This window comes from Chiloscyllium punctatum, chromosome 17 (genome assembly GCF_047496795.1).
Source record: "Chiloscyllium punctatum isolate Juve2018m chromosome 17, sChiPun1.3, whole genome shotgun sequence".
NCBI lineage: Eukaryota > Metazoa > Chordata > Chondrichthyes > Orectolobiformes > Hemiscylliidae > Chiloscyllium > Chiloscyllium punctatum.
This window is the reverse complement of record NC_092755.1, coordinates 72,849,125-72,876,376: the sequence shown is the minus strand read 5'-3', so window position 1 is coordinate 72,876,376 and position 27,252 is coordinate 72,849,125. Positions and strand designations below refer to the sequence as shown.

Sequence of the window (27,252 nt, the reverse complement as noted above, 5' to 3'; positions counted from 1 at the left end):
CCAGTGGCTGCGTGGGAATCATATAAGATAATGCTCAGATATACAAACCTGCCAAGTACCAGACTGAATTATTTGCCTATGATCCTAGATAATGTACTATATTAGGGAATGGTGAAGGTACATCAATTCAACACCTAAATTGGACTGAGGAGTCACACTGGTACTTAATCCTCATCTCTGTGCAGTGAAGTGTGAGACAGGATGATGTGAATTTGCTGAAATTTTCTTTAACCTTGACACTCAATATCAAGACAACACAAGAATATTGGACATCTAGCAAGGGGGACCAGAGGACATACAATGCTTGTGGAATTGTACTTTAGGTGTATCACTAGCTCCGAGAAAACAGAAGAGTTAAAAAAGGAGAACAGTTTTTTTTTTTAAAAACTCCTCTGCATTTTTTTTTCATACCTATACTACAGTATATGGAAAACAGTGCAACAAATAGTAAACAAAAGCCACAGGTACATATGGTTAAAAAAAATCAAATAAATGTAATAGCTGCATTGTTTTCTGAATTAGTTGATCTTAGCAAAAACAATGAGTAAGAAAAGAACTGGCCTGGTATCTATAGTCTGGTACAGTTCATTTAAGTTAATCACCTCAAGTTACTGCTTGGAACTACAGCTAGGAAAAATGTGGATGCCTGATGACTTGCGGGGGTGGGGGGGGGGGGGGGAGAAACAAAATAAAAATCAGGTTTGGCTGTATTGATTTTCGTGACTTAACAGTTTGCCACTATTTATATAATATGCTTACTACGAGCAAATGTTCAAAGTCATCAAAGATGGTGGAGTTGTGGACAGTGAGGAGGGCTGTTGTCGGCTGCAGAGGGACTTAGATATGATGCAGAGCTGGGCTGAGGAGTGGCAGATGGAGTTCAACCCTGCCAAGTGTGAGGTTGTCCATTTTGGAAGAACAAATAAGAATGCAGAATACAGGGTTAATGGTAGGGTTCTTGGTCAGGTGGAGGAACAGAGGGATCTTGGGGTCTATGTACATAGATCTTTGAAGGTTGCCACTCAGGTGGATAGAGTTTGTAAGAAGGCCTATGGAGTATTATCGTTCATTAGCAGAGGGATTGAATTCAAGAGTCGTGAGGTGATGTTGCAGCTGTACAGGACTTTGGTTAGGCCACAGTTGGAGTACTGTGTGCAGTTCTGGTCGCCTCACTTTAGGAAAGATGTGGAAGCTTTGGAGAGGGTGCAGAGAAGATTTACCAGGATGTTGCCTGGAATGGAGAGTAGGTCGTACGAGGATAGGTTGAGAGTTCTCGGCCTTTTCTCGTTGGAACGGCGAAGGATGAGGGGTGACTTGATAGAGGTTTATAAGATGATCAGAGGAATAGATAGAGTAGACAGTCAGAAACTTTTTCCCCGGGTACAACAGAGTGTTACAAGGGGACATAAATTTAAGGTGAAGGGTGGAAGGTATAGGGGAGATGTCAGGGGTGGGTTCTTTACCCAGAGAGTGGTGGGGGCATGGAATGCGCTGCCCGTGGGAGTGGTAGAGTCAGAATCATTGGCGACCTTTAAGCGGCATTTGGATAGGTACATGGATGGGTGCTTAATCTAGGATAGAAGTTCGGCACAACATCGTGGGCCGAAGGGCCTGTTCTGTGCTGTATTGTTCTATGTTCTATGTTCTATGTTCTATGGATCAGAGTAGTTTCAGGTAGAAAACAGAAACTCCTGAATACAGTGTAAGTAAATTGATATAATGGTTGTGTTCATGACAATACTAAACAGAGTCAACCACGATCTTTTTAATGTCAATATTGCTGTAAACACAGAAAAATAAAAGCTTTCTGGTCATTTTTAAAGAGTCACTGGATCAGAAACATTAACTAATTTCTCTCGGCAGGTGCTACCAGACTGCTGAGACTTTCCAGCAATTTGTTTTTGCTTCAGATTTTCAGAATCCACAGTTTTTTTCATTTTTATTTTAAAAGCTACTTGGTACTTTCTGTACATGCACTCACTAGGTAGGGCTATTCCTCAAGGCAATATAGACTTCCCACTTAACTTCCATCAAGATAAACTCCTTAATGCTCTGCATTATAATCCCAATCTTACTTCAAATCAGATATTCACTCAGCTTTCAATGCATTAATTGACATTATATTGTTTTGTATCACAAACTATTTAAATGCAGGAATGCTACAAATTTAGGCAAGAATTCTTATTCTCCTACTCTTCGGTCTATGTTCTTAGTTCACAAATTCTGATTCCATTTACATTATTTATTCTTTTCAGTATTTCAAATATTTGAATGATTTGTCATACCCATTTTACTTGGCTCATGAATGTTAAAGATTTGGGAATCTGAAGTCCTAAAACAATACCATTGCTATTTTCTGAATACTCTACAAATGGTCAGTGTTGACTATCATAGAGTTTAAGCATTATATCCTATGAATGAGTCCTGAATTCGAAGATCACTTCCTTTAATTTGTATATCCATAATCATTTAAAAGAAATTGGTACATCAGTCACATTACAAATCAATATATCAAACATTGTGCATACACAAATTAGGAGTTTCCATTTTGACCTGAATTTATGGCAATTATACAGATTCAATAACATTTGGGATTTTGGAGTTTGTTTTAAAAACGCAAGCTCGTTGGTAGTGAATGTTATCAAAAAAAATTAGTAAAACATTATTACATTTTCTACTTGCCATGTACTGCCAAAATACTTATGCAGTACTATTTACAATGCTTTTCATTACTACAATGAACAACAGTATATATTCTGTCATTCTCAAGTTTGAGCTCAAAGCTAATTGTAGGACTTTGAAACAACCCTTAACCATTGGACCTTTATCAAAACGTTCACACAAATTAAATCAAATCAACATTTGAGAACCGGATCAATTCTCAGCCAGTATGCAGCACTGCAACAACTATTGTTTTTGCTAAAAGACTAACTGCAGGTGGGTATTACTTAGTTCTTCAATATTTCTGGTGAAAAAAAAATGGATAACTCTTACAGAACTGCTCTTTTATTGAACCAACATGAGCTCTATTTAAAATGCAGATCTGTGGCTTGTGGGTTCGCAGCCATGTGCATCTATTAAAACAAAGCAACTAAATAGGTATTTCCATGTCAGAAAGAAAAAATGTATACCGGAAAAACAACCACTATGCTAGAAACTCCTTGGACTAGTTCAAACCAATAACAACTTGTACTTAAGATAATGAAGCATCCCAAAGGTCTTCAAGGAGTACAATCAGATAAACACTGATGATGTCCCAGGAGATGTTAGGACATATGACTAATGGTTAAAGAGGTAGGCCCTTTCAGAAGCATCTTAATGTAAAAGGTTCCTGGAGAAAGATTCAGTGCCTTTTATATGTACAGTTGAAGACACAATGACAAATGGAGAGGAAGGTAAAAAATTTTTTTATTTGTTCTTGGGGTGTGGACTTCAATGACAAAGCTAGTATTTAATGACTATCTTTAATTTTTTTTGCAGGTGGTGGTGGTCAGCCACATCTTTGAACCACTGTAGTCTATTCTAAATGCTTCCAATGCTGTTAAGGTAGGGTGCTCCAAAGTTTTGGTCCAATAATGGAGGAGGAATAGTGATTTACTTTCTCTGTCCTTCTAAGCAATACAAGTTGCGGGTTTAGGAGTTGCTGTTGAAAGCAGCTTATCAAGTTATTGCAGTGCTTTTTATAAAGAGCAAATACTACAGCCTTTGCACACAAATCATGAGGGAGGAAGCTCTTTTATGAAGCAGGTGAAGATAGGTGGCTGAGGACACTGTCCACAAGAGCTCCCTTGTTGATATCCTGAGAATGAAATGTGGGGCTCCTCAATGCCACACTCCATCAACTGCTGCTTTAATGTCAAAAGCAGTCATAGTTATATCGCTGAAATTCAATTGTCTTGTCCATGTTATACTAAGATTGCAATATGGGCAGGAGTTGTGCACTTCTGGCAAAGCCCAATCTCAGCATCACTGTGTAAGTAATTGGTGAGTAAATGATGCTATAGTACAGTCAACACCTTTCATAACTTTGCTAACATTCAAAGTAGGAGAAAGTGAGGACTGCAGATGCTGGAGATCAGAGCTGAAAATGTGTTGCTGGAAAAAGCGCAGCAGATCAGGCAGCATCCAAGGAGCAGGAAAATCGACGTTTTGGGCATAAGCCCTTCTTCAGGAATGAAGAAGGGCTTATGCCCGAAATGTCGATTGTCCTGTTCCTTGGATGCTGCCTGACCTGCTGCGCTTTTCCAGCAACACATTTTCAGCTAACATTCAAAGTAGTCTGGTGAGACAGTAGTAGGCTAAAATGGATTTTCTCTCCTTTTTGTAGACATAAACTTGAGCAATTTTGCATTTGTCAGGTATAAGTCCAGGGATAGCTATTAGGCAAGCTCAATTAGAGGCCAGAAGCTATCACTGCCCATAGTCTATGCTGCATCCACTGCACTGAGTGTTTAGTTAATATCACATGGAGGGAATTGAATAGAATGAACTGAAATTTAACTTTTGTGCTGGAGATCTCAGGAGGCCAAATGGATTATCCCCTCCATACTTGTGGATGAAAATGGTTTTGAATTATTCAGCAAAATGTTTTGTATTTGTGCGCTAGGCTCTGTGAGCATTAAGGATGGGCATATCCCTGGAGTCTTCTCCCCCTCTTCTTTTATTGTTTACCACCATTCATATTAGATGCAGCACAACTACAGTTTAGACCTAATTCACTTGTTTTGGGATAGCTTACCTCAGTCTATAGCATGCTGCTTCCATTATATTTGTTTATGGAATCTAGGTATTGTTTGGTGAGTTAGCATTTATTGCTCATTCCTACTTTCTCCAGAGAAGTTGGTAAGTCTTCATCTGCTTTAGTTAGTGTCTACAGCCACCCACTGTGCTGTTAGGCAGAGAAATGTTTGTTTTTGACCTAGCAACAGAGAAGGAACAGCATAAAGTTCCAAGTCAGAATGGTGCTTGGCTTAGAGGAAACTTGCAGATGATGATATTCCCATGCTTCTGTTTCCTTTGTCCTTCTTTTGGAAGAGACTGTCAAAGGAGCCTTGATAATTTACTGCAGTGCATCTTGTTGACGTGATATATTGCTGTAATTGTGCATTGGTAGTGAAGGAAATTGAAAGTGCATGTTGTGAAGGACGGAGCATGACAGTGAGGGAGTGAAAGTGAGTGAGGGAGGGAAAGTGAGTGAGGGAGGGAGCATGACTGCAAGTGGTTGCCAATCAAGCAGACTGCTTTAGCCTAGACCATGCAGCCAGGAACCAGTGTTCATTCTGGAATTGTACCCATCTCGGTAATTGAGGGAGAGAGTATTCCATTACACTCCTGACTTGTATCTTGTGACTGGCATTGAGGAGACAGGAAGCGAATTACCTGTAGAATTCCAGGACTCAGATCAGTTTTTGTAGACAGTATGCATATGCTTAGTCCAAATCAGTTTCGGGCCAGTTCAATTGATGATAGCGAGAGATTCAACAACAGTAATGCCATTGAACATCAAGGGTCAATGGTTATAAATTCTCTCTTGTTGGAAATGGTCACTATCTGGCAGTTGGGTAATAAGTGGCAAACAGCATTTGCACACACAGGGCGAAAACAAAATCCAGGCACTGCTGCATTTGGACACAGACTGCTTCAGCATTTGAGGAGTCTCAAGTAGTGCTCAGCATCCTGCAATAATCAGTGTACATACTGAAGATGGCTGTTCCTAGGGCCCTACCTTAAAGAACTCCTGCACTGATATCCTCGAATGGAGTTGATTAACTTCCACCAACCACAACAAACCTCCTTTGAACTTGGTCTGACTGTGAACAAGAGATTTCCCCTCAAATCCCATCAACCCAGGCGCCGAGGAATTCAGGTACATAATTCTTCGAAATTTTCACCATAAGTAGACATGGTGGTTAAAGCAGCATTTAGCACGTTTGCCTTCATTGCTGAGACCTTTGAGTACAGGAGTGTGGATATCATGCTGTGGTTGTACAAGACGATGATGGGACCTCTTATGGAGTGTGCAATTCTACTTGCTCTGTTATAGGAAGGACATTATTAAATTGGAGAGGGTTCAGAAAAGATTTACCAGGATGTTGATGGGAATGGAGAGTTTGAGTCACAAACATAGGCTGGGACTTTTTCACTGGAGTGCAGGAGGTTTAGGGGTGACCCTATGGAGGTTTAGAAAATCATGAAGTGAATAGCAAGTGTCTTTTCCCTAGGGTGAGGGAATTCAAAATTGGGGGCATATTTTTTCAGGTGAAAGGAGAAATTTTTGAAAAGGTCATGAGGAGCAACTTTTTAATATATATACAGTGTGGTTCTTGCATGGAATGAACTGCTAGTGGTAGTGGTAGTTGCATATACAGTTACAATATTAAAAGAAATTTGGATAAGTACATGAATAGGGCCAAATGCAGACTAATGGAACTAATTTAGTTTGGGAACATGGTCGGCGTGGACTAACTGGATCGAAGGGCATGTTGCCATGTTATATGACTCTAGCCTTGCTAGGCGTTTTTAATGACACGCAATGAAATACTGCTCTGATGTCAAGGGCAGTCACTCTATCCTCAACTCTGAAGTGCATCTCTTTGTCCATGTTTGGACACAGGCCATAATGAAGTTAAGAGATGAATGGCCCTGGTAGTATCCAAACCAAATGTCAGGGAGCAGTTACTCCCTTGTGAGTGCTGCTTGATAGCAGTGTTGATGACCTTTTCCATCACTTTTCTGATGATTGAGAGACTGACAGGTTTGCAATTAGCAGGGCTGGTTTTGTGCTGATTTTGACATACAGGACATACCTGGGGAATTTTCCACAAGGTGGATTGATCCAATATTATAAATGTACTGGAACAAATTGGCTGGGGGCATGGTTACTCCTGAAGCACATCTTTAGTATTGTTGCCGGAATGTTGTCAAAATCCATAACCTTTACAGTGCCTTCAAATCATGTACAGTCAGAACAGGTCTCCAGCAAAGTAAAATGCCTTTCAGCCAACAGAATCTGAACCAGTCAAAAACAAGCACCCAGCTATGCTAGCCCACTTTCCAGCATTTGGCCCAGAAACTTGCATGCTTTGGCATCATGCAAACACACAACTTAATATTTAAATGTTAAGAGGATTTCTGCCTCTGCCACCCTTACAATCAATGAGCTCCTGATTCCCACCATTTTCTGGAAGAAAACATTTCCTCATAATCGCTGTAAACCTCCTGCCCATTAGCTTAGATCTATGGTCAGTAATCTCTCCACAAAGCGAAAAAGTTCTTCCATTTGTCGCTCAATTTTATACATCTTCCTGAGCTTCCTCTACTCCAAAGAAAACAACCTAGTCTATCCAATCTCTCCATAACTAAAACTCTCCAGCCCAGGCAACATCCTCCTAAATCTCCTCTACACCCTCTCCAGTGCATTCACATTCCTTCTATAATATAGATTCCAGAAGAGTACACAATATTCTAGCTGTGGCCTACCCAACATTTTGTACAGTTCCAACATAGCCCCTCTGCTCTTAAACTTCACATCTTGGTTGATAAATGCAAGTATCCCATATGCCTTCCTAACTACTTTGTCCATCCATCCTACTACCTTAAGGGTTCTTGATAATATGGAGTGAACTAAATTAGTTGAATATTGGAATTTAAGTGCCGGGGATCTCAGAAGGAGGCCAAGATAGTTGGCACTTCTGACTGAAGTTGGATGCACTTTCTTCAACCTGTTTAAGCAATTAAGTCCTGTGTTGTAGTTTCACCCAGTTGGCAACTCAGTTTCCTGTACTGCTCCTAACATGTAGTTGCACACTCCTCATTGATGTGGTCCCCTGCTTTGGTGCTAATGGTAGAGGATGTGGCAAGAAAATAAGGTTGCAGATTATGTTGGAATGCAATTTTGCTGTTAATGATAGCTCACAATAACTGATGGAGATCCAGTTTTGACTTAATGGAGATGTTTAGAGTCTCTCATTTGGGACAATGATAGGCTTCACGGAGTGTGAAGAGAGGACTTTGCCTTCACGAGGACGATGCACGAGTTACTTCTACCCAAAACTGTCACAGGCTGGTGCATCTGAAATAGGAAAACCGAAGAAGATAGGACCAAGTATGTTTGCCCATTGTATGGTTTCTCTCGCCACCTACTGGAGACCCATTGTGTCAGTTTCGACCCTCAGGACACAGTAAGTTGAATCAGTAGTGGTTATCAATGCAGTTGATGATGGACAGATGCTCATTAACCAGAAGACAATCTTCCAAGTAGAGGAAAACTGAGTCTTCAGTTGGCACAGCACAAGAAAGAGCAATCAGCAGGAAATTCCTTGCCCATATTTGATGGGTTGCCATAAGATTTCATTGGGTCCACATTCAAAAATGACAACCTCCACAGTCATCCTTCCCTGACTGTGCCACATCATCTGCTGGGAGAAAGAGAGGATTGCAGATACTGGAGATCAGAGTTGAAGAGTGTGATGCTGGAAAAGCACAGCTGGTCAAACAACATCCAAGAGCAACAGAATTGACATTTTGGGCATAAACCCTTAATCAAGAAGGCCTTATGCCCAAAAGGCCGATTCACCTGCTCCTCACATTATCTGCTGGGTTCATCCTTCATTTGAGATAGAACATACCAGAGATGGGATGAGAGTCTAGGGCATTAAGTAAGAAGCACAATTCTCTGAGCAAACCCATGTTCAGTTGATGTATTAGTTCATAGTACAGTTCTCAATGTTGGCACTAGTTCCACAGATGTGCGTGACAAGGACTTTGTAGAATTGTGTGGACTAGGTGTGCCTTTGTAGTGTCCAAATCTGATGCAGGCAATCCATTATGTTTTATTATTACTATACTGTGTTGGAATTGGAGCATTAGGCTATATCAGAGGGCAGTTTGGTGTCAACTATATTTCTTGTAGTCTGAAGGCTTAACTATTAAAAGTGGGAGATACCCACCTCTCAAAGTCATTAGTAACCAAGATGGGATTTTACGACAGTGAATAGTATCATGATCAAGTTCAGTCACTTTTCATTCCAAATTTATTTAACTCACTGCATTTAAATTTCTGATCTAGGAACTGAAATTTGAACTCATTGTCTTGAAGTTTTGAAGGATGATGGACTAGGACTGAGGCAATGAAAGGATTTGAAGACAATGAAATGTTCTATTCAAGACACTGACCTATGGTTGCTTGCAGTCCACCGATGGTTAAATTGGTACAAGTGAGGAGACGTAGCAGTGTTTAAGATGGGATGGTGAAGAGAACACTAAATTTGGCAGAAGGTAGAGGTGAAGATTTCAGTGGTAGATGGACTGAGGCAGGGCGAAGATGAGCAACAGTATAGAAGTGGAAATAGATGGCCTTGGCAATGGCCAGGCTATGGGATTGGGACCGGGACCTAGGTCTGGTCGAGAACAACTCCAAGATTGAAAAAAATTACGAATCTGCCTGAGGCAATGTTCAGGAAAAGAATTACATTAGTGGAAAGGAAACAGAGTTTGTGATGGGAATTTGCAGTATGATTGAAATTATACTCTGTTACAGCTCTTTCATGGGTTAGTGAGGCCTCTGATCATAGGTAGGAAATAAAGGAGGAATAAAGCTGTTTGTCTAAAATGCTCAAGCGAAACAATACATCTCCAGGTCAATCTGGTCTGAAAATAAGAGCAACCATGCTTCTCTGCTTGTTAATTCAAAATAGCATGTTCACTCCACAATTCCTCATCTGTTGTAACTAGATCATATTTTTAGTGAAATAGGTTCTGAAGGAAACTTCAGGAAATTTTTCTGATAACGAAGATGGTACTTTGAAATGTTTGGAGCGGGAGAAGTGATATTTATGTGCACAAAGTATTTACCAGTGTACCTTTGTTCAAAAAGTGGTCTGTCTTCTAATTTAATCAAAAAAAATTACTGTGCACAACTAACCATGCAGATGACCTATTCTCACAGCACACTGGTACAAAAATGTACTACTTGTGGCAGAATGTGGGCTGATACTGGGACTCCAGAAAAACAATGCCTATTTTTGAAGTAGATCTTCAGGAAAATGCTCTGCTTAGGCAATTTTTGAGCAAGTGAGGACAAACTGAAAGTTATGTTAGTGTCAACATCTCTCATACGCTCTCAGCAATGGGTTAAACAAAACCATTAGAAGCAGCTAAGGAGCATACGGTATTTACTCACTCATTTAAGGCAGGGTGCACGGATTAAGACGTGAAAATACATATCAGAAAATACATTTCTTGAATAAAAAATTGTTTGATTATTCAACACTTTGGGATCTGATATTGCCAAAATTTAATTCTAAAGTGTACCTAAAACAGGAAAAAAAACTTCATACATTGGTAGATGTTTGCATTGGTAGGGGGTCAAGCATTACTAAAATAAAGTTACTCACACTGACTTATAACCAGTTTTGGATACATGCCATAAACTGAATGGAGTTCATCAAAACAGTGAAATCCATTACCCTAGTGTCTTCTAACTCCCTCTGGAGTTTTTCAGCTTTGGTCTTTTCAAAGAGCAGGCTCTGTTCAAGCTCCTTAATGCGGGCATGCTCCAGTTTGGTCTGCGTCTGTTAGTAAAAAGGGAGAGGAAGAGAACACACCAGTGCCACCATCACATGCCAGCACGACAGGAGGGAGCCACATGCAGGCTTATCCACCAGCACCTGCTGCCTTTTACAACAGTTAGGAAAGCAAAAGGTAAATTGGACACAGAAATAGGATGGAAGGAAAGAGAAATGTTTAATGAAAAATTGTACCAAAATGGTACAGAGGAAAACATAGATGGGGAATTAAAACAAAGCTTTAAAAAGGCAGATTCAAGTTTCATGCAGACAGTGTATAGTTTTAAATATCATCATAGTTCAAATCAGAACAGTTAATACTTAAAGTTTAATACTGTAAACCCCTTTGTGTGTTTGAAATATTAGTTTAACTGAATTAAAATCAAATTTGAAATTATATTGAAGGTAAAACATTAAGAACAGAAAACAGCAAACGCGTTTTGCTTTTTTTAATATCAATTAATCTTTTTGTATGTCATTGGGTTATATGATAATTAAAAGTACATTTCTCACAACATTTTTTGTTTGTAGAACGGTTTTCAATGCACCTGCATTTGGATTTGTTCATTTGTGCACACAATTTCAAAAAAAATTAAAAACTAGTCACATGCCTCCTTATGAGATCTATACAAAACTGTATTAGTGCCTTTCAAAAAACAAGTAATGGGAATTAATTGGTATGATCATGTCCAGAATATCTTTAAGAGCCCCAATTGATAGATTTTCTTTACAAGCTCAGATTTCACATACAGATCATTGCCCAAAGGCACTCTCCAGAGATCAAATGACAAAGATACAAAGCTTTTTTTTAAAAAACTTCAACTTACTTTGGACACGTTCCTCATGCAGTACAGGGATTATTTCATTATTATTTAATAGGTCATGAGGACATAAGATACAGGAGCACCAGGCCAGTCAGCTGGCCAGGGTTGAACCTGCTCACCATTTGCCAAGATAACTGTTCTGATTATGACCTTAACTCCACTTTCCTACCTATTATACATAATGCTAAATTCCGTTGTTAAAGTATAAAAAAACCTGTCCAACTCAGCCATAGATATATTCAATAGCCTAGTCTCCACTATTTTCTATGGAAAAGAATTTCAAAAACTATCAACTCAGATGAAATTCCTCATCTTTAATTTAAATGAGACACCCCTTACTTTGAAACTTTCACTAGATTCTGCCAAATGAGAAAACATTCTCTCAGCATCTCCCCTATCAAGTCCCTCAGAATGCTTACAATGTTTCAATAAGATCAATTCATGATTCACGCACAAGAACAATCCAGCCTCTGCACCACTGCATTTTACGGTCTTGGACTATATAAATAATATTCTACTTTTCTATTCTTCCTGAGAAAGTGGACAAGCTCATAGTTCCCTACATTATACTGCATCTGCCAAACTATTGCCTAACACATTACTTATCTACATTCCAACAGACACTTCGTAGCCTCGTCACAACTTGCTTTCCTACTTTGCCTCAACGGCAAATATGACTACAGTACAGTTAGTCCTTTTATCCAAGTCATTAACTTAGATTGTAATTAGTTGAGGCTCCAATACAGAGATCTGTGGCAACCCTCCAATTTAGTTTTCCACCATGAAAAAGAACCATCTTGCCCAATTTTTTCTTGTTAGATAGCCTATCATGAAGCCATGCTAATATCATCATGGCACGTTCAGAATAATTTGCTGAGATCCTGAGACAATTCCAAAATAATTCAAACTCCTACATCCATTAATAATCTTAATTTTGCAAAATTTCAGCTGTGTCAAAATAGTCAGCTTCTCTCACTAGCAAAACAGAAAATCTATTGTAAGAATGCCAGTTATAAGTCAAAATTCCACATTGTTAACTTCAGATTAGTAACAAGCATAAACTTGTCATGTGAATGTGCCAAGCAATCAGAGCAATGGCACAAATGTGTGGAATCACGAAGACTGAATGAGTCATCATGAGACATTAAGACCTCTCTGTGAAAAGGCATGCAGGGCCTTAAACTATGGTTGAATCTGTGGGAAAAAGTGAAGTTGATACACCAAGTGGAAAACAATAGCACAAAAAGTGTACACTGTGATGGAGTGGAAGATTCCCATATTAAACTTGCACACCATTTTAAAACACTAAGTATGCGAGAACAGTTGACCGGCAGAAATTCACTCCAGCAAGAGAGAGACATAGGACAGTTGCCTTTCACAACACTAAAGAAGCTCTCCCAAGACAATGCAAGCAGGGAGCGCTCTCATCTCTGGTCTAGGCCTGTTGGAAAAAGGAGTACCCTGAATAAAGAACCTGGGCCAAATGGAGTTCATCTATTGTGACAGTCTACTGAACTGTTTCAAGACAAGGCATAGTCTTCCACTCAAAGCAATGAGGTATGATTATGGTAGCATTGACAAACTTTTAGCTCCAAAATGGTCTCACCCACAAACTGAATAAGTGTGCACCAAGAGATCTTTAATATGGATGAAATCAAACTATTTAGATATTGTCATTTACAGTAAAATGTGTAATGGTGAAAACAAAGCTATGATCAAGTCAGTGTTATGGCCTGAATAGCTGTCGGTTCTTGCGATTAGAAACTCAAAAAGTCATGCTGCTTCGCAAATGTCAAGACATGACTCATGCATTACAAGGCTAACAAGACTGCATGAACAGCCTGCAGCATTTTTGAGACAGGGATCAAGAAAGTGGACAATAAGTGTCAATGAAGGAAAAGGAAGTTCATCATTAAAGATGATGACATCTCTGGCCTCAGGAGCATTAAGTTGACATTCATGTCTCCCAACATTGCAGCCAAGCTCCACTCAATCAGACAGTGATGAGATATTTGAAAACCCACTACTACTGGGCTCTCCACAGAATTTATGACCATTAATCATAAACTTCAGGTATTTACCCATGTCTGGCCAATAACCAAACCTGAATATGATTTTTAATCATAATATTGCAGAGTAAGAGAACATTTACATCAATTAATTGACTTCTAAAGATTGCCTTATACAGGAACTTATTGCAATACACTACACAGAAAAGCATTTGCTGATGACCTCAATTTCTAAGCTTAGCTAAAAATGTCCTCAGCTTCACAAGATAAAGAACAGTGTGAAACTTCCCAATTTCACTATCGCAATATCATTTCAAACAAAACCATCATTACTGGAATAAATAAAAGTCCAGTAGATTTCCTTTTCAATGAAGCTAGTAATTTCCTCAAAAGAGTATTCATGGTGGTATATCATCTCACCAATTATACTTGCCCACAGTAAGCAGCTGTAGGATTCAGGCCCATGATGCAAACAAAGCAGCTCTGGTTAAGAAAAGTGGTACCTCCTCGCAAATTCACAATATTGGACAATTGTGGAGTAGTAGATCAGGAACCAGGAAAGCTAAACCATCAAACAATAATCAGATTACAGGGCAGCCCATACCAGCCATGTACTTGAAATCTTATGGGAGGCATGGAGCAGTTCGAAAATTTTTCCATGAATTGAGGAATCAAAACTCATGTTTCTGTACAAATCTCAAAAATGAAGGAGAAATATGCAAATACATAACTTTTTACTTAACACCTACAAAGCATGAGTAAATATCTAGGTATTGTTTTTAAAATGAAAGAATAAAAATTTGTTCTCAAAGAGATGCTTAAGTGGTAGATAGATTTTAAGTAACATATGGGCAAACAATAATGCTAACAATCCTGTTTTTGATTAGGGGTTTACAGCATAATCACTCAACACAAATATTGCTTTTCATTCTCTGCAGCTGTGAAAGCAACATGCATATCAGTAAGTCAAATCAGTCAGTACAGTTAGTTCTGCAATTGGTTCCAAAGGAGTATTTTAAATTGCTCTGATTAGAAACTATTTTAAACATTGGATGTCTTCACAAATGCTACCAATATACAACTCTCTAAATTAATTTAAAACTCTCAGGAGAAGATATTTATTACAACTTTATAGTTTAAAAACTAACATAAATTTAACATAATACTGTACAAAAGTCCATAAAAGGTAGCCACTGTGTGACACTACCATCAAAACTATCAATTTGCTGTTACATTACTTACCATGTCATCAAATCCATTTTGATTCATCTCCCTTTCAATGTATTTTCATTTTTTTAATAAAAAAAATCATTATTTTTCTTGTCATTTTGTCTTGTAATAATTCAATCATTTACAGAATATAGACCTGGAACCTTTTTCCAACATCTCACTTGGCTTGTATTAGGCATAGATAAATTTTGATAGTGAGTCTCAGCCAGCAACTTGACTGTGAAAGGCATGCAAGCTATGGAGTGTCCAGTTGGTTTTTGTTTTTTTTTGAAAAACATGGTTACTGGATGGAGATCAGTAGTAGATACTGGTCGGTTCTCCCCTTCCAAAAGGGAAATCGCACATTAACTGAAATCAGTCAACTGTGCAGCCCTGGGCTTTAATCAGGAGATTTCCTGAATGGAATGGCTCAGCTACTTACTGTGAAAAGGTCATTGAGTCATGGGGAAGACAAAGAATTTTTAAAAATAATATACAATAGAGTAATGTAAGAATCACTTATTACACTTGATTAAATGCTTAAGCCAATGATTTACCAGCATTCATACAGATCAACATCCTATTAATTGTGCTCATGCACAAGTTGTCAGCTATAACTATTTCTAGTTTACTTCTGGTCAGTATTTTTAGACAGCAATATCACTTTCTACATTGATGCTTTGAAAATAAGCTTCATACTTCTACAGATCAAAAACAAATCATTTTTATATTACAATGCACTTAGCCAATCCTGGTTTTGAAGACATCCAAAGTTTTCTGTAAAACTGGCAGGATTTGGTCCAAAGAGATTCTTTAACTTGTTTCTAACATAATTAGCTTGCCCAGTTCTGTCTCTTATCCTAATTCCATCATATTTAATTAATTTGTGCATAAAATTCATGAAAATTAATCAGCAAATGATCAGATTACTTGTATCCACTACAACTTGTATTTAAGCCCATTACAATGCCAAATATGTTCAAAGTTTATTTTTAGTGGTTTAAAAGATTATATTCTTACTAATGTGCTAATAACTCACTGAATTTTTCTTGAAGATAAACATTGAGATTTTATCCTTCTGACACAGCCATTTCCTTGGTATGCTATTCAAAACTGGCATTTAAATAAATGCCATTAATTTAAATTAATTGAAAATTAATACTTAAATCATACAGAAAAATCTCAATATGCAATTCCACATCAATAAAAGCAAATGAGGACCAATGATATTTTTTGAAATGCATTCATGCCATACTCTTGAACCATGATGCTTTGTTTCTATTTGAAGTTAATTTTTTTAAACATTATTGCAAAAACAGTCCATCTATTTAGAATGCTTATCTCATTGCAGAGCCATGAAAAGGATGTGGGTTAAAATTTCAAGTATAACAAGCTTTATCTTCAAATTTAGAAACTAGTTAAAAGACAACTTCATAGCTGTATTTAAATTGCATTATATTTTTAATTATGGGTTTTATTATACATTTAATTCCATTTTACTTCTCTATGATATTTCATAGAAGCCATCTTTTCCACAAATCCAACATTGTAATTCCAGGATACTGCAATCCTACAGTTACCTATGACCTGAGCTAATGGTCATACACTCTTGATAAATAGGAAAATACTTTGTAGAATTGATGTAAAGGCTTCTTCATAAAGTTTAATGCTCAAATACAGACAGAATGCATACACAATTCACAAAATCTTAGAATCTTAGTTCAAACTTTCGCCTGGAGGGGAGAATCTAACATGGCGGCAATCTGAGCAGACCTGCCTTGCTGAGCTCTGCACCTCAGCCAAGCAGTAGTGATATTTTTACAGCCCCACCTTACTTTTTTTTGGAGAAAACCGATATTAGCCAGTTGTGAAACCGTTTAAATCCATTTGTGGCGGAGCCTCGAGTGTCTGAACAAGACGGGCGGGGAGTATTTTGTTTGGCTGATGGATTGCTCGGCTGGCTGGAAACAAGCAGTAATCCACGAGTGCCGGTTGTTCAAGCATTTCTCAATTATCTGGCAATGCACACCATAATGCCGGTTAGCCAAGAGCTGCCGGTTTTTGAACATCTCTCGACTATCCGGCAATGCATGCCATAATGCCGTTTAGCTGATAACTGAATGCTGGGTTGCCTGGTGCCGTTTTTGCAGGGCCTGGAGATCTTGTTCGGGTGGTCCGGGATTCTGATGGTTGATGTTCAGATAGTCAAGGGTCTACTGTAAATTCTTTTTGAGCAAGGATGACGAAAGGAAAGCATGCAGCCAAGCTCCAACAGATGGGACACTCACCAAAGATATTGGGTTGGCCCGCGAAGGCAGCTGCAGTTCCCTTGGCTGCTGTGAAAGAGGTACCTGCGCAGTAGAACATTGCTGAAGAACTTGCTGCAATCAGAGGGATGACCGAGGAATTGATGGAGGACAATCGTACTCAGCAGGAGCCGATTTTGGTCATGCTACAGAAGTATGAGGAGTTGGAAAGGCTCGAGAAGTGAATTAAAGAGTTCGAGCAATAGACTGCGGCAGAGACCAAGGTCAAGTGGTCAGCACAGCGGATCCAGGCCCTCAAAAAACAGGTCCCAGCCTTGACTCAACAGGTCAATGATCTGGAAAATCGAGGCAGAAGGAAAAATATCTTGGTCGTTGGGCTGTCTGAGGGAGTGGAAGGTGGGCAGCTAGCAAGTATATTTTAAAGACTGGCTGCCACAGTTTCTTGGCTGGGATGCCGAGGTGGACCGAGTGATGGTTAACAGAGCTCACTGGGTTGCAGTGCACAGATCCAGTCTGGACTGGCGCCCCTGACCAGTCCTGGTATGTTTTTAAAGCTACAGGGACAAGCAGAATGTCCTGGAATCTTCTAGAAGGGTGGAGAAAGATCCACAGGCCTTGACGTATCAGGGAACTAAGAAAATGTTTTTCCAGGACTTTTCTGTGGCGGTGATCCGTAAAAGGAAATAGTTTGATGAGGTCAAGAGAAAATTAAGGGACCTTGGTATTCAATATTCGAAGAGACACCAGCGGAGCTTTGTATTACTCACAAGGAGACTCCTTAGAACAAGTGAAAAATTTCTTAGACACTTTTAAATAATCTGGATGGATTTACAGACATGAACAATAATGTTTGTTTTTTTCTCTCTTGCTGTTTCTTAGAATGTTACCTTTTTCTTAAAAAGCTGCTGCTGTTGGTGTGTCTTTTTGTACCCGATTAGGATTAGTGTTGATATGCAGTTGGGGGTGAGCACAGTGCTCATTATTTTATTTGTTTCCTTCTATTACTTGGGGCTGGGGTGTGGCTCGAGCTGGACGGGGAAATGGAGATGTGTAGGGGAGGTGTAAGTGCCCTCTATGGGCAGAGGATAGAATTCCCCATTAAGTGCCTTTTGTGTATTGTAGCTAGTTTAATTTTTCTTTTTTTTTGCCAATAGACCCCATAAAATCTTCTTTTGTATATGCTCAGCTTACTGAATGTCGAATTCTCCTCTCGGCAGGTCAAAGGTGGTTGTAAATGAACGTGGCTAGCTGTGTTCTTAAATGGTGCACCTGGAATATTAGAAGGACCCATTCGCCAGTTCAAAGGAAAAAGGTGTTGTCAAGCCTCAAAAGAGAGAGATGTTGCCCTGTTGCAGGAAACTCACCTTAATGACAAGGAACATTTGAAGTTACAGCAGGGTGGGTTTGATCGGTGTTTTTCTTGACCTTTAACACTTGGAGCAGGGGGTTGGCCATACTCGTCCAGAAGAATCTTCCATTTAATTTAGTAGATTGTGTTAAAGGTGAATGGTTGGTTTCTTATCCTTAAGGGTCATATAATTGGCGAGGAATATGGTATTTTGAAAGCCTAATTTCCTCCGGCCCAACCCCTTAAATTTGTGACTGATGAACTAAGCTGATGGCTTTTGCGTCGCAGCATATTATGAGAGCGGGGGGGGGGAACTTAATTGCCTTATGGATCCTGTGCTGGATAGAATGCCCAAAGGCCCACCCAAAGCTGTCTCCACAGTCTAAACAGTTGGATGATCTATGTGTGGAACTGGGGTCAGTCGATGTTTGGAGATGTCTCCACCGTACGGGCAGGGACTTTACATTGTTTTCCAATCCTCATAAGTGCCACATGAGGACTGATTTTTTTCTTAACTCCTGCGGCTCTTCTAGATTCAGTGGTATCTTGTTCAATTGGGAATATTGCCATCCCTGATCATGTTTATTTAGTGGTTGAGATTAAGGGTAATGCAATGAGCTCACAGTACTGACGAATGGATCCCTTCATCCTCAAGGACCAAAAGTTCATCGAGTGCTTTTCTCAGGAATTTGAAGCTCTTTTGGCCATCAACGCAGGTATAGCTAGCAATCCATCCATTCTTTGGGAGACTGCTAAAGCCGATGCTAGAGGGATAGTTATCCCATACTCGACCAATCAGAAGCGACAGAAGGGAGAGCAGCAACGTCTGCTCGAGGCATGATTGAAGGCAGCTGAGACAGCATATGACAGTGGACCGTAGTGACTAAACTGCAGCGAATAACAGCCCATCGATCGGCCCTAAACTCCATGTTTAGGCATACAGCCAGGAAGGAACTTTCCTTCGCAAAGCAAAGGTTGTTTGCGCATGGTAATAGTCCGGATAAATATGTGGCATAGCTGGTTAGGAAGAAGAATGCCTCTCAATTTATTGTTTCTATTAGGAAAGGAAATGGGACTCTTCCTTGTAATGCTAACAAGATCATTACAGCGTTTTGGAGGTTCTGTTCTGAAATGTATCAGTTTGAATATTGTGAGGATAGACGGAATAAAATAGTCTCTTTTTTAGGAACTTGGATCTACAGGGGGTGTCTGCTGAGCAGGCATCTCTCCTTAGTGCTCTGTTAACAGCACAAGAGATAGTGATGCAACTTCAGAGTGGAAAAGCGCCCGGCCCTGTGGGTTTTATAAAGAATTTGTAAACATACTGTTAGGACTGATGCTAGACATACATAACTATTTATATAGTCATGATTAGACTCTCTGAAGGATGGCAGGAGGCAATGTCACTCTTTTCCTCAAGAAAGGGAAGGCCCTGGAGAACTGTGCTTCTTATAGACCTATCTTGCTCTTAAATTTTGATTATAAAATTTTGTTGAAGACTTTGGCATTGAGGTCAGAAGGGATGTTGTCCTCTATTGTTGAAGAAGATCAGGCATGCTTTATAAAGGGTCGCAGATCCTCTAATAATGTCAGGAGATTGCTTAACATGACTCAAATGTGCCAGCAGCGATTGGTTCAAGGATTGGTGGTCTCTTTTGATGCGGAGAAGGCACTTCATTAGGTGGAATGGCCATATCTTTTTTATATCCTGGAGTGGTTTGGCTTGGGTGAAGTGTTTACTAGATGGGCAAGGGTCCTTTACTGTGATCCTCTATAAGCGGTTCTCATGAATGGAATCAGGTCTGATCATTTTAACATTGGTAAGGGTATTTAGCAAGGCTGTCCCCTTTCACACTGGTGATTGAGCTGTAGGCGGAGACCATTCATGAGGACTCTAATATAGCTGCCCCAAAGGTGGGGTTGAAGGTGCCTAAGATTAAACTATATGCAGATGATGTTCTTATTTTTCTCTCAAACCTTTTCAGTACAGTGTATTAATTCATTTAGTTCTTTCTCAGGTTACAAGATCAAATCTTCAAAGTCAGAGGCTATGCCTTTTGGGGGTCTTAGCAGAATCTGGATTAGTGGTGCTGGAAGAGCACAGCAGTTCAGGCAACATCCGCGGAGATCGGAGTTGTGATCACTTCAAACATGCAAGGACATTTGTGAGACCGTGAAGAGGATTTTGATTTTTTGAAGGACCCATGCTATGCAGTTAAAGATTCTTCATAGGGCTCATCTGGCCCCAGATCATCTTGCAAAATTTAAACAGGGAGCATCTTCGACATGCCCCAAATGTAAAATAAATACGGGTACCCTCACTCATTGTTTGTGGTGCTGCCACAGGCTGTGTGTATTGGACCACTGTGGCAGGAGTAATAGAAAGGGTATTGAGGACCGAAGTCTCTTTGCTCCTAGGTATACTGAATTTACCTCACTTAGATGTACGTGGGAAAAAGCTTGCTAACATTCTCACTTTTTGTGCGAAGAACAACATTATGATGTGTTGGGTGTCTGAGAACCCCCCACCCCCCCGGTCTGTCAAGGTGGCGCAAGTTAATTGTGGAACACACTCCTTTAGACGTCCTTACAAATATGGTGAACAACAGACAACTTTTACAAGACGTGGTAGCCCTTTTGAATTACCTGGAAGCAAATCTGTCTACCATTTTGATTAGAGCTTTTGTCTAGCTATGATGGTTTGGTCTGATAAACCTAAGGCCATGAGAGGAAGAATTTCGAACAGTTTAATAATTGATGCGCTCGAAGGTTGAGAGCTATGGTCTTGTTGCACTGAGTGGCGTTATTTATTTATTTATTGAGTTGTAATAAATGTAGTTTTAATTCTTTTGTAGAGTAGTACAGTAGTTGGTTTATTGTTGTTTTTGATGTTGTGACGCTATATTTTCATGTTTCTGTAACTTCTTAATTTTGTACAGAAGTAGTTTTCAATGAAAATATTTTTTTAAAATGCCTGCAAGTCAGGACTGGCCATTTCAGCCATTAATCTGTGACCTTCAACAGACCATAAACAAATTATGTAATTATAGGCTGTATCCACTTAGTCTTCTGAGAAAAAGAAATTTTACGAAGCACCTTAAAAGTCCATGATCTATTGGATAGTCTTAAACACTTAGGAATAACTTATGATTTAAAAGAAAATGTTCCTGTACCATTACGATTAAACAGTATGTCTATAAAGAGAACAAGAACGTCGCCTTTTTTTTTAGAAAAGGGACCAAATTATTTCTGATTCATTGAACCAAAGGCTGCCAGTTTTATAAATTCAGCTCAGATTTCCAAATGTTTGAGTACCCAAGTTGAGCAAAGAAATTATGAAGCAGCAATGGAACTTGTTAAACATGGAGAATAAACCTTTTTTCTTCAAGAAATAATTACATCACCAAAAAGTTAAATCACTTGAGACATTTTGGTGACAGTATCAGATTATAACCTGTTGATCAATAATTTTCTGCCATCACCACAGCCACCAAGCCACAAGCATCATGGCAAATAACTCCAATGATTCAACAGCAATTAATCTGAAACATTTTGTTACATAAACCCCAATTAGCTCTTAACCAGTCATCAGCTACTAATAGAAACTGTTCACACCTCTCACTTTTTAATAAAAGTATTGGCAACATGCTTTTTGGATACTTGAACACTGGCAGCTAAAGTTTATAAAACAGGAAATTCACATAGTTTCTGAATCACCACCATGTCAGGTTCAGATTCTTTGCAAAACAGTTTGTTTACCTCCAAGTCACCCTTGGTAATGGACTCTTCCTCGACACGGAATTGAAGGTCTTCCACTTTCCTGTTGATAAAGAAGAGAGATAATTCCTGGAAGAGCCAACCGACACTATTAAGGAGAAAGAATATCACGTCCTTAAGCTTTCAATGTTCAGTATCAGGAAGGTAGGGAGATGGTTACAATCAGAAGACAAATCTTTTCAGTTCACATTAAGAAAAATTAGAAATTTGCTATAAATATAGTGTTTGGAGTTTTAAGATTAATTAAGCTGAGAGTCATATCAAATGAAGCTTCCATATAGAGTCACCATTGTTATTTTTTACAATACCTGTAGTATCAATTTATAATATGCTCAAACAGAAGTCACAGACTGATAATACATTGAACTTCATCTTAGTAACTACCTTTTTTCTTCCTCTAGCTGGTTCAGCAGCTCCACCTTCTCTCTATCAGCAGCCTCAACCAGTGCTCGTAACTGGTCCATCTTTGTCTCCATCTCCAATACATGCTGCATGAAATGAAATAAATTTCAATATTGTAGACAAATGCAATGTGAGAAGTTCATTAAAATGTTTCCAAAGGAATCCCATGAAAGTGGAGAAAGAAGAGGGCAGGGAGAGTGTGCTCTGTGGACCCCAGCTTACCCATGCTGGGTCCTTCAATCAAGCACTTTGTAGACTGGAATTCTTATTGTGCATTTCACGTCAATTTTTTATTAATCATTCTATAACTGTAAAGTCAATAAAGGTCACTCCCTTATTAAGTTCTTACCTGCTCATGACCTGTCCGAAGTAATGTAAGCTCCTGTTCAACTTCTCCCACATGGCTAGTTGCTTTAGCAACCTCTGCTCTTTCCAGATCTCGTTCAGCCAGAAGCTGCTCAATATGTTGCTGCTTTTCTTTTAAAGCTTCTTGTAATGCAGTGGTACCTGAAATTTTTCTTGCATAGCGTGAGGATGTTTCTGTTAGCTGCATAAAAAGATAACATGTCAGTCACTACAATTACTTGTGTATACTTTTGCAGATTCCTTTCTCACTGGATAATTCATTTAATCCCCTCTGTTATTCCACTTTTTGTCTCAGTGTCTTGCAACCTGACACCCAATGATGCAGCTAAGATTAATTTGTGAAACAAAACCACAAAATAATGTAAATACTGTGATTTGGTAGATTTTATTTAAAAATGCAAAGAGGAAAATTCAGAAAGAAAATTAGCAATATTTACATCTTCTCTGAATGCTTGGAAAAATGCATAACAATTTGGTTAAGTGAAGAGCAGTAGAGTTCAATGATGATAAATTTGGTGCCATTTAATAACCAAGATAAAATAATTGTTATTTGATTGAAATAAGACCAAAGCTTTTTCTGATATTCATACCGACATTTTGAAGAAATCCAATGGGGAAAATTCAACCACCTTAACAATATTAACGCCCATTAAATATTGAAAATGTTACTTAATTGCACAATGTCAAGGATAATGTACCTGCAGATGGCACTATGAGCATAAAGTTACATTAACTAATGTTTCATGATAGGGTCAGTCAACAGAAACATTAAGCACCGAAGAAACAAAACCAAGAAATCATTATAAATCCAAGTCAATTTAAGTGGCAAGTCACAGAGACAAGTGTGACCAGCCATGGCCTAATCGCTGACTGAATAGTAGAACAAATTGAACACATTTTCATACTTCAGAATATAGAGACAAACAACATAAATTCCAGCACCAAATGTAAAAGCTAAAACAGGATTCACACAGTTGAAAATAGCAGGAATTCCCATTAATTTTAGAAAACATCACAAAATGGCAAAGAAATCAGAACATGATCATAAACTGGCTGTTCCCGAATATCCTCTCCGCCACCCTCAAATAACATTAAAATTGGCATTGGCAACCAAATCCTGCCATCTTCCTAAATGACTCTTGCTCCACTTAGGCAAAAGCACCATTACTCTCAATTTTCTTTTATGAATACAATTTAAGATTTAGCATTAAACCCCCATTTCACAACTTGACAAGGTTAGTTGAAAAAGGTTTTGAGATTAACATGATTTCTTACCAATCCTGAACGACTAGGTCTACCACTGATAGACGATGCTATGGAGCTCAAAGAGCTTATGGATGATGCACTAGGACTGCGCTTCAGATTTGATGGGGTGGCTACCATTTTTCGTACAGTTGTCTTGGCTTTAGCTGGTGTTGTTGAGGGAAATCCAATTTTGGTAACCTTGTGAACTGGTGCAAACAGACCATACTTCGTTTGGCATTGAAAATATCTGACAAAAGATTTTTTAAAAATGCTTTTAAAACCTTTACTTATAAATTATGCAATTAACTTTTTAAAGCTTACCTTTTTGTGACAGGGCTAGATTCAAAAGTAGCCCATTTACAGAGGAACCTCGATTATCCGAATGAGATGGGCAGGCACTATTTCATACGGATAATTGATTATTCAACGCCTCTCCTCTGGGGCTCAGAGTTTTCTGAAGTTTCCTTTTTCCTCTCACTGCCTGCCCTGCTCCCTCTCTCTGTCTCAGGGTTTGTTTCTGAGCAGACACACACTTATGTGTAAGGGACCTGCAGCATTGCTGAAGCCTCACCCCACACTCCAATCAGTTCAATGTGATTGACACAGCAAGCCCTTGCTAAGTCCACTCCCTGTTCAGGAGACGAGGCAGCAGCACACAGTGCGCGAGCCCCCATGCCCCCATCTGCCTCCCCACAACCCCATCAAACCCCACTCTGCCCGCCCCCATCCACCCCTGACCCCAACACAGTCCAAACGTGTCCGCCGTCCACACCCTCCCACCCCTTTGCCCCCACCTTTGGGGGGGGGGGGGGGGTGCGAGTCTCAAAATAGCACAGTCACACAACTTTTTACTGTAATATTTTGACAAGTTCCACCTTTACCCTGCTCAAAAAGCAGGGGGTTTAGGGTACACCTCTGTGTAGAACTCCAGGGAGAGCATGGGGAGAGAGAGAGGATGGGCGGTCAGTCATGTGGAGATGGTGCCGGGCTCCCGTCGATGCCCAGGACTGTTCCCGACAGCATTTCAGTAAGTTGAGTTCATTTTTAATCAGTGTAAACAAAAGAGGCGAACAGTATTGGAAACACCCCTATATACCCCTTTGATGTAATGTTTCGAGCAGAACCTTGAGATCTTCTTTGGATAATCTGAAATTCGGATAATTGATATTCGGATAACCCAGGTTCCTCTGTAAAGAGGAAAGTCATGCACCAAACTTAAATATTCTGAAAACAGCTCGAAAACACATGAGTAATAATGTAACAGAGGAACAACTGGCGCTGAACCTGGATGCTCCATTGGTGATACCATCACCACCAATTTGGTCACCTCTCACTGGGAAAGTGCGCTAGAAACGAAGCCCCATTATGCCCAGAGTTGCGACAAAGATGAAAATGTAATTAAACTGACAAATGTCCCACATTGCATCTGACTAACTGCTACCCAGAATAAACGCAAACCACATAGGCTTTCTTCAGTATTGTAACTAGTACATGATTGCATCATCTAATAAGGAGTTTTTGAGAATGAAAGAGATCCTAAAAACTAAAAGAAAATCCTGTGAAAACATATCTTCACCTGAAATACACCAGCCTGATGAAAAACAAAACAGCATGCAGTACATACTAGAGATTGGGAATTATTCTGGAACTTAATATTAAGTAAGCAAGTATTTTAATTTGAACTATCACAACCGAACTCGTGATTTTCTAAGTTACAAATCACACACCACCGGGTTATAGTCCAATAGGTTTAACTGGAAGCACTAGTTTTTGGAGCACTGCTCTTTTATTAGGTGGTTGTGGAGTGCACAATTGTAAGACACAGAATTTATAGCAAAGGTTTACAGTGTGATGTAACTGAAATTATACATTGAAAAATACCTTGATTGTTTGTTCAGTCTCTCATCTGTTAGAATGACCATGATAGTTTCACTTCTTTCATATGTAAATTTCAAAACTTTTTAAAAAAGTTACAGTCTCAGGTTAACTGTAACAATTGGTGTCAGTGCAGATAAGATGTTGAGATGTTGAAGGTGTTAGTCCCGTGTTCCCTGTCTGTGCCATAATGTTGGTGCTGATCCTAATCTAAAAAGTGAGTTAACAGAGTCTTACATGGAATAATGCAGTTTTTGAGCAAAGTACAGTGTAACTCTGCAAGTATAAATTCACCCCACAAACATATGTGTATGTGTGCATGTCTGGGGTGGGGGTTTGTGAGTGAGTGTACAGTGGTCTAAGTCTGTGAGAGTGTGGGTGTGTGTGTCTGGGGTGGGGGGTTGTGGGTATCTGTGAGAGAGAGTGTATGTGTGTGTGAGTGTAAAGTGTCTAAGTCTGTGAGGGGAGGGTGCATGTGAGAATGTGGGAGTATATGTGAGTGTGTGAGTGGTGTGCGCACGCACGCACTGGAGTGTCTGTGTGTGTGTATAGCGCAATGGTGGTCACCTGAGGTGTGACATGAACCCAAGGTCCTGGTTAAGGCCCTCCCTGTGAGAGGGCGAGGGCGCGAGAGGGCGAGGGCGCGAGAGGGCGGGCGAGAGAGGGCGGGGGGCGGAGGGGGGCGCGCGAGAGGGGGGGGGCGCGCGAGAGGGGGGGGGGGGCGCGCGAGAGGGGGGGGGGGCGCGCGAGGGGGGGGGGGGGGCGCGCGAGAGGGGGGGGGGCGCGCGAGGGGGGGGGGGGGGCGCGCGAGGGGGGGGGGGGGGCGCGCGAGGGGGGGGGGGGCGCGCGAGAGGGGGGGGGCGCGCGAGAGGGGGGGGCGCGCGAGAGGGGGGGGGGCGCGCGAGAGGGGGGGGGGGCGCGCGAGAGGGGGGGGGGGCGCGCGAGAGGGGGGGGGGGGCGCGCGAGAGGGGGGGGGGGCGCGCGAGAGGGGGGGGGCGCGCGGGGGGGGGGGGCGCGCGAGAGGGGGGGGGCGCGCGAGAGGGGGGGGGCGCGCGAGAGGGGGGGGGCGCGCGAGAGGGGGGGGGGCGCGCGAGGGGGGGGGGGGGGCGCGCGAGGGGGGGGGGGCGCGCGAGAGGGGGGGGGGCGCGCGAGAGGGGAGGGGGGCGCGCGAGAGGGGGGGGGGGGGCGCGCGAGAGGGGGGGGGGCGCGCGAGAGGGGGGGGGCGCTCGAGAGGGGGGGGGGCGCGCGAGAGGGGGGGGGGCCTCTGCTCGGCCACTTTTCGCTGCTACCTGTCCCGAAGACCGCTTTGGGGGATGGTCACCCAAAGGTCCGAGGTCGAATGTCCTGGACCACTGAAGTGTTCTC

The 27,252-nt window shown here is 40.7% G+C and overlaps 1 protein-coding gene across 15 annotated transcripts in view; it reads right to left on the bottom strand.

Annotated features, from left to right (window-relative positions):
* The window catches only part of clip1a (CAP-GLY domain containing linker protein 1a), a 157,503-nt gene that overhangs the window by 72,084 nt on the left and 58,167 nt on the right, over window positions 1-27,252 (bottom strand). For 12 of the 15 annotated variants that reach the window (XM_072587422.1, XM_072587425.1, XM_072587426.1 and 9 more), the window contains 5 exons: window positions 24,043-24,259; window positions 22,751-22,948; window positions 22,384-22,487; window positions 21,982-22,042; window positions 10,467-10,571 (listed from right to left, as the gene is read on the bottom strand). In XM_072587422.1, coding sequence (XP_072443523.1) covers window positions 10,467-10,571; window positions 21,982-22,042; window positions 22,384-22,487; window positions 22,751-22,948; window positions 24,043-24,259 — 685 coding nt within the window. The remainder of the gene's footprint in view (window positions 1-10,466; window positions 10,572-21,981; window positions 22,043-22,383; window positions 22,488-22,750; window positions 22,949-24,042; window positions 24,260-27,252) is intronic. The other 3 variants (XM_072587427.1, XM_072587436.1, XM_072587434.1) reach the window with 1 other exon arrangement.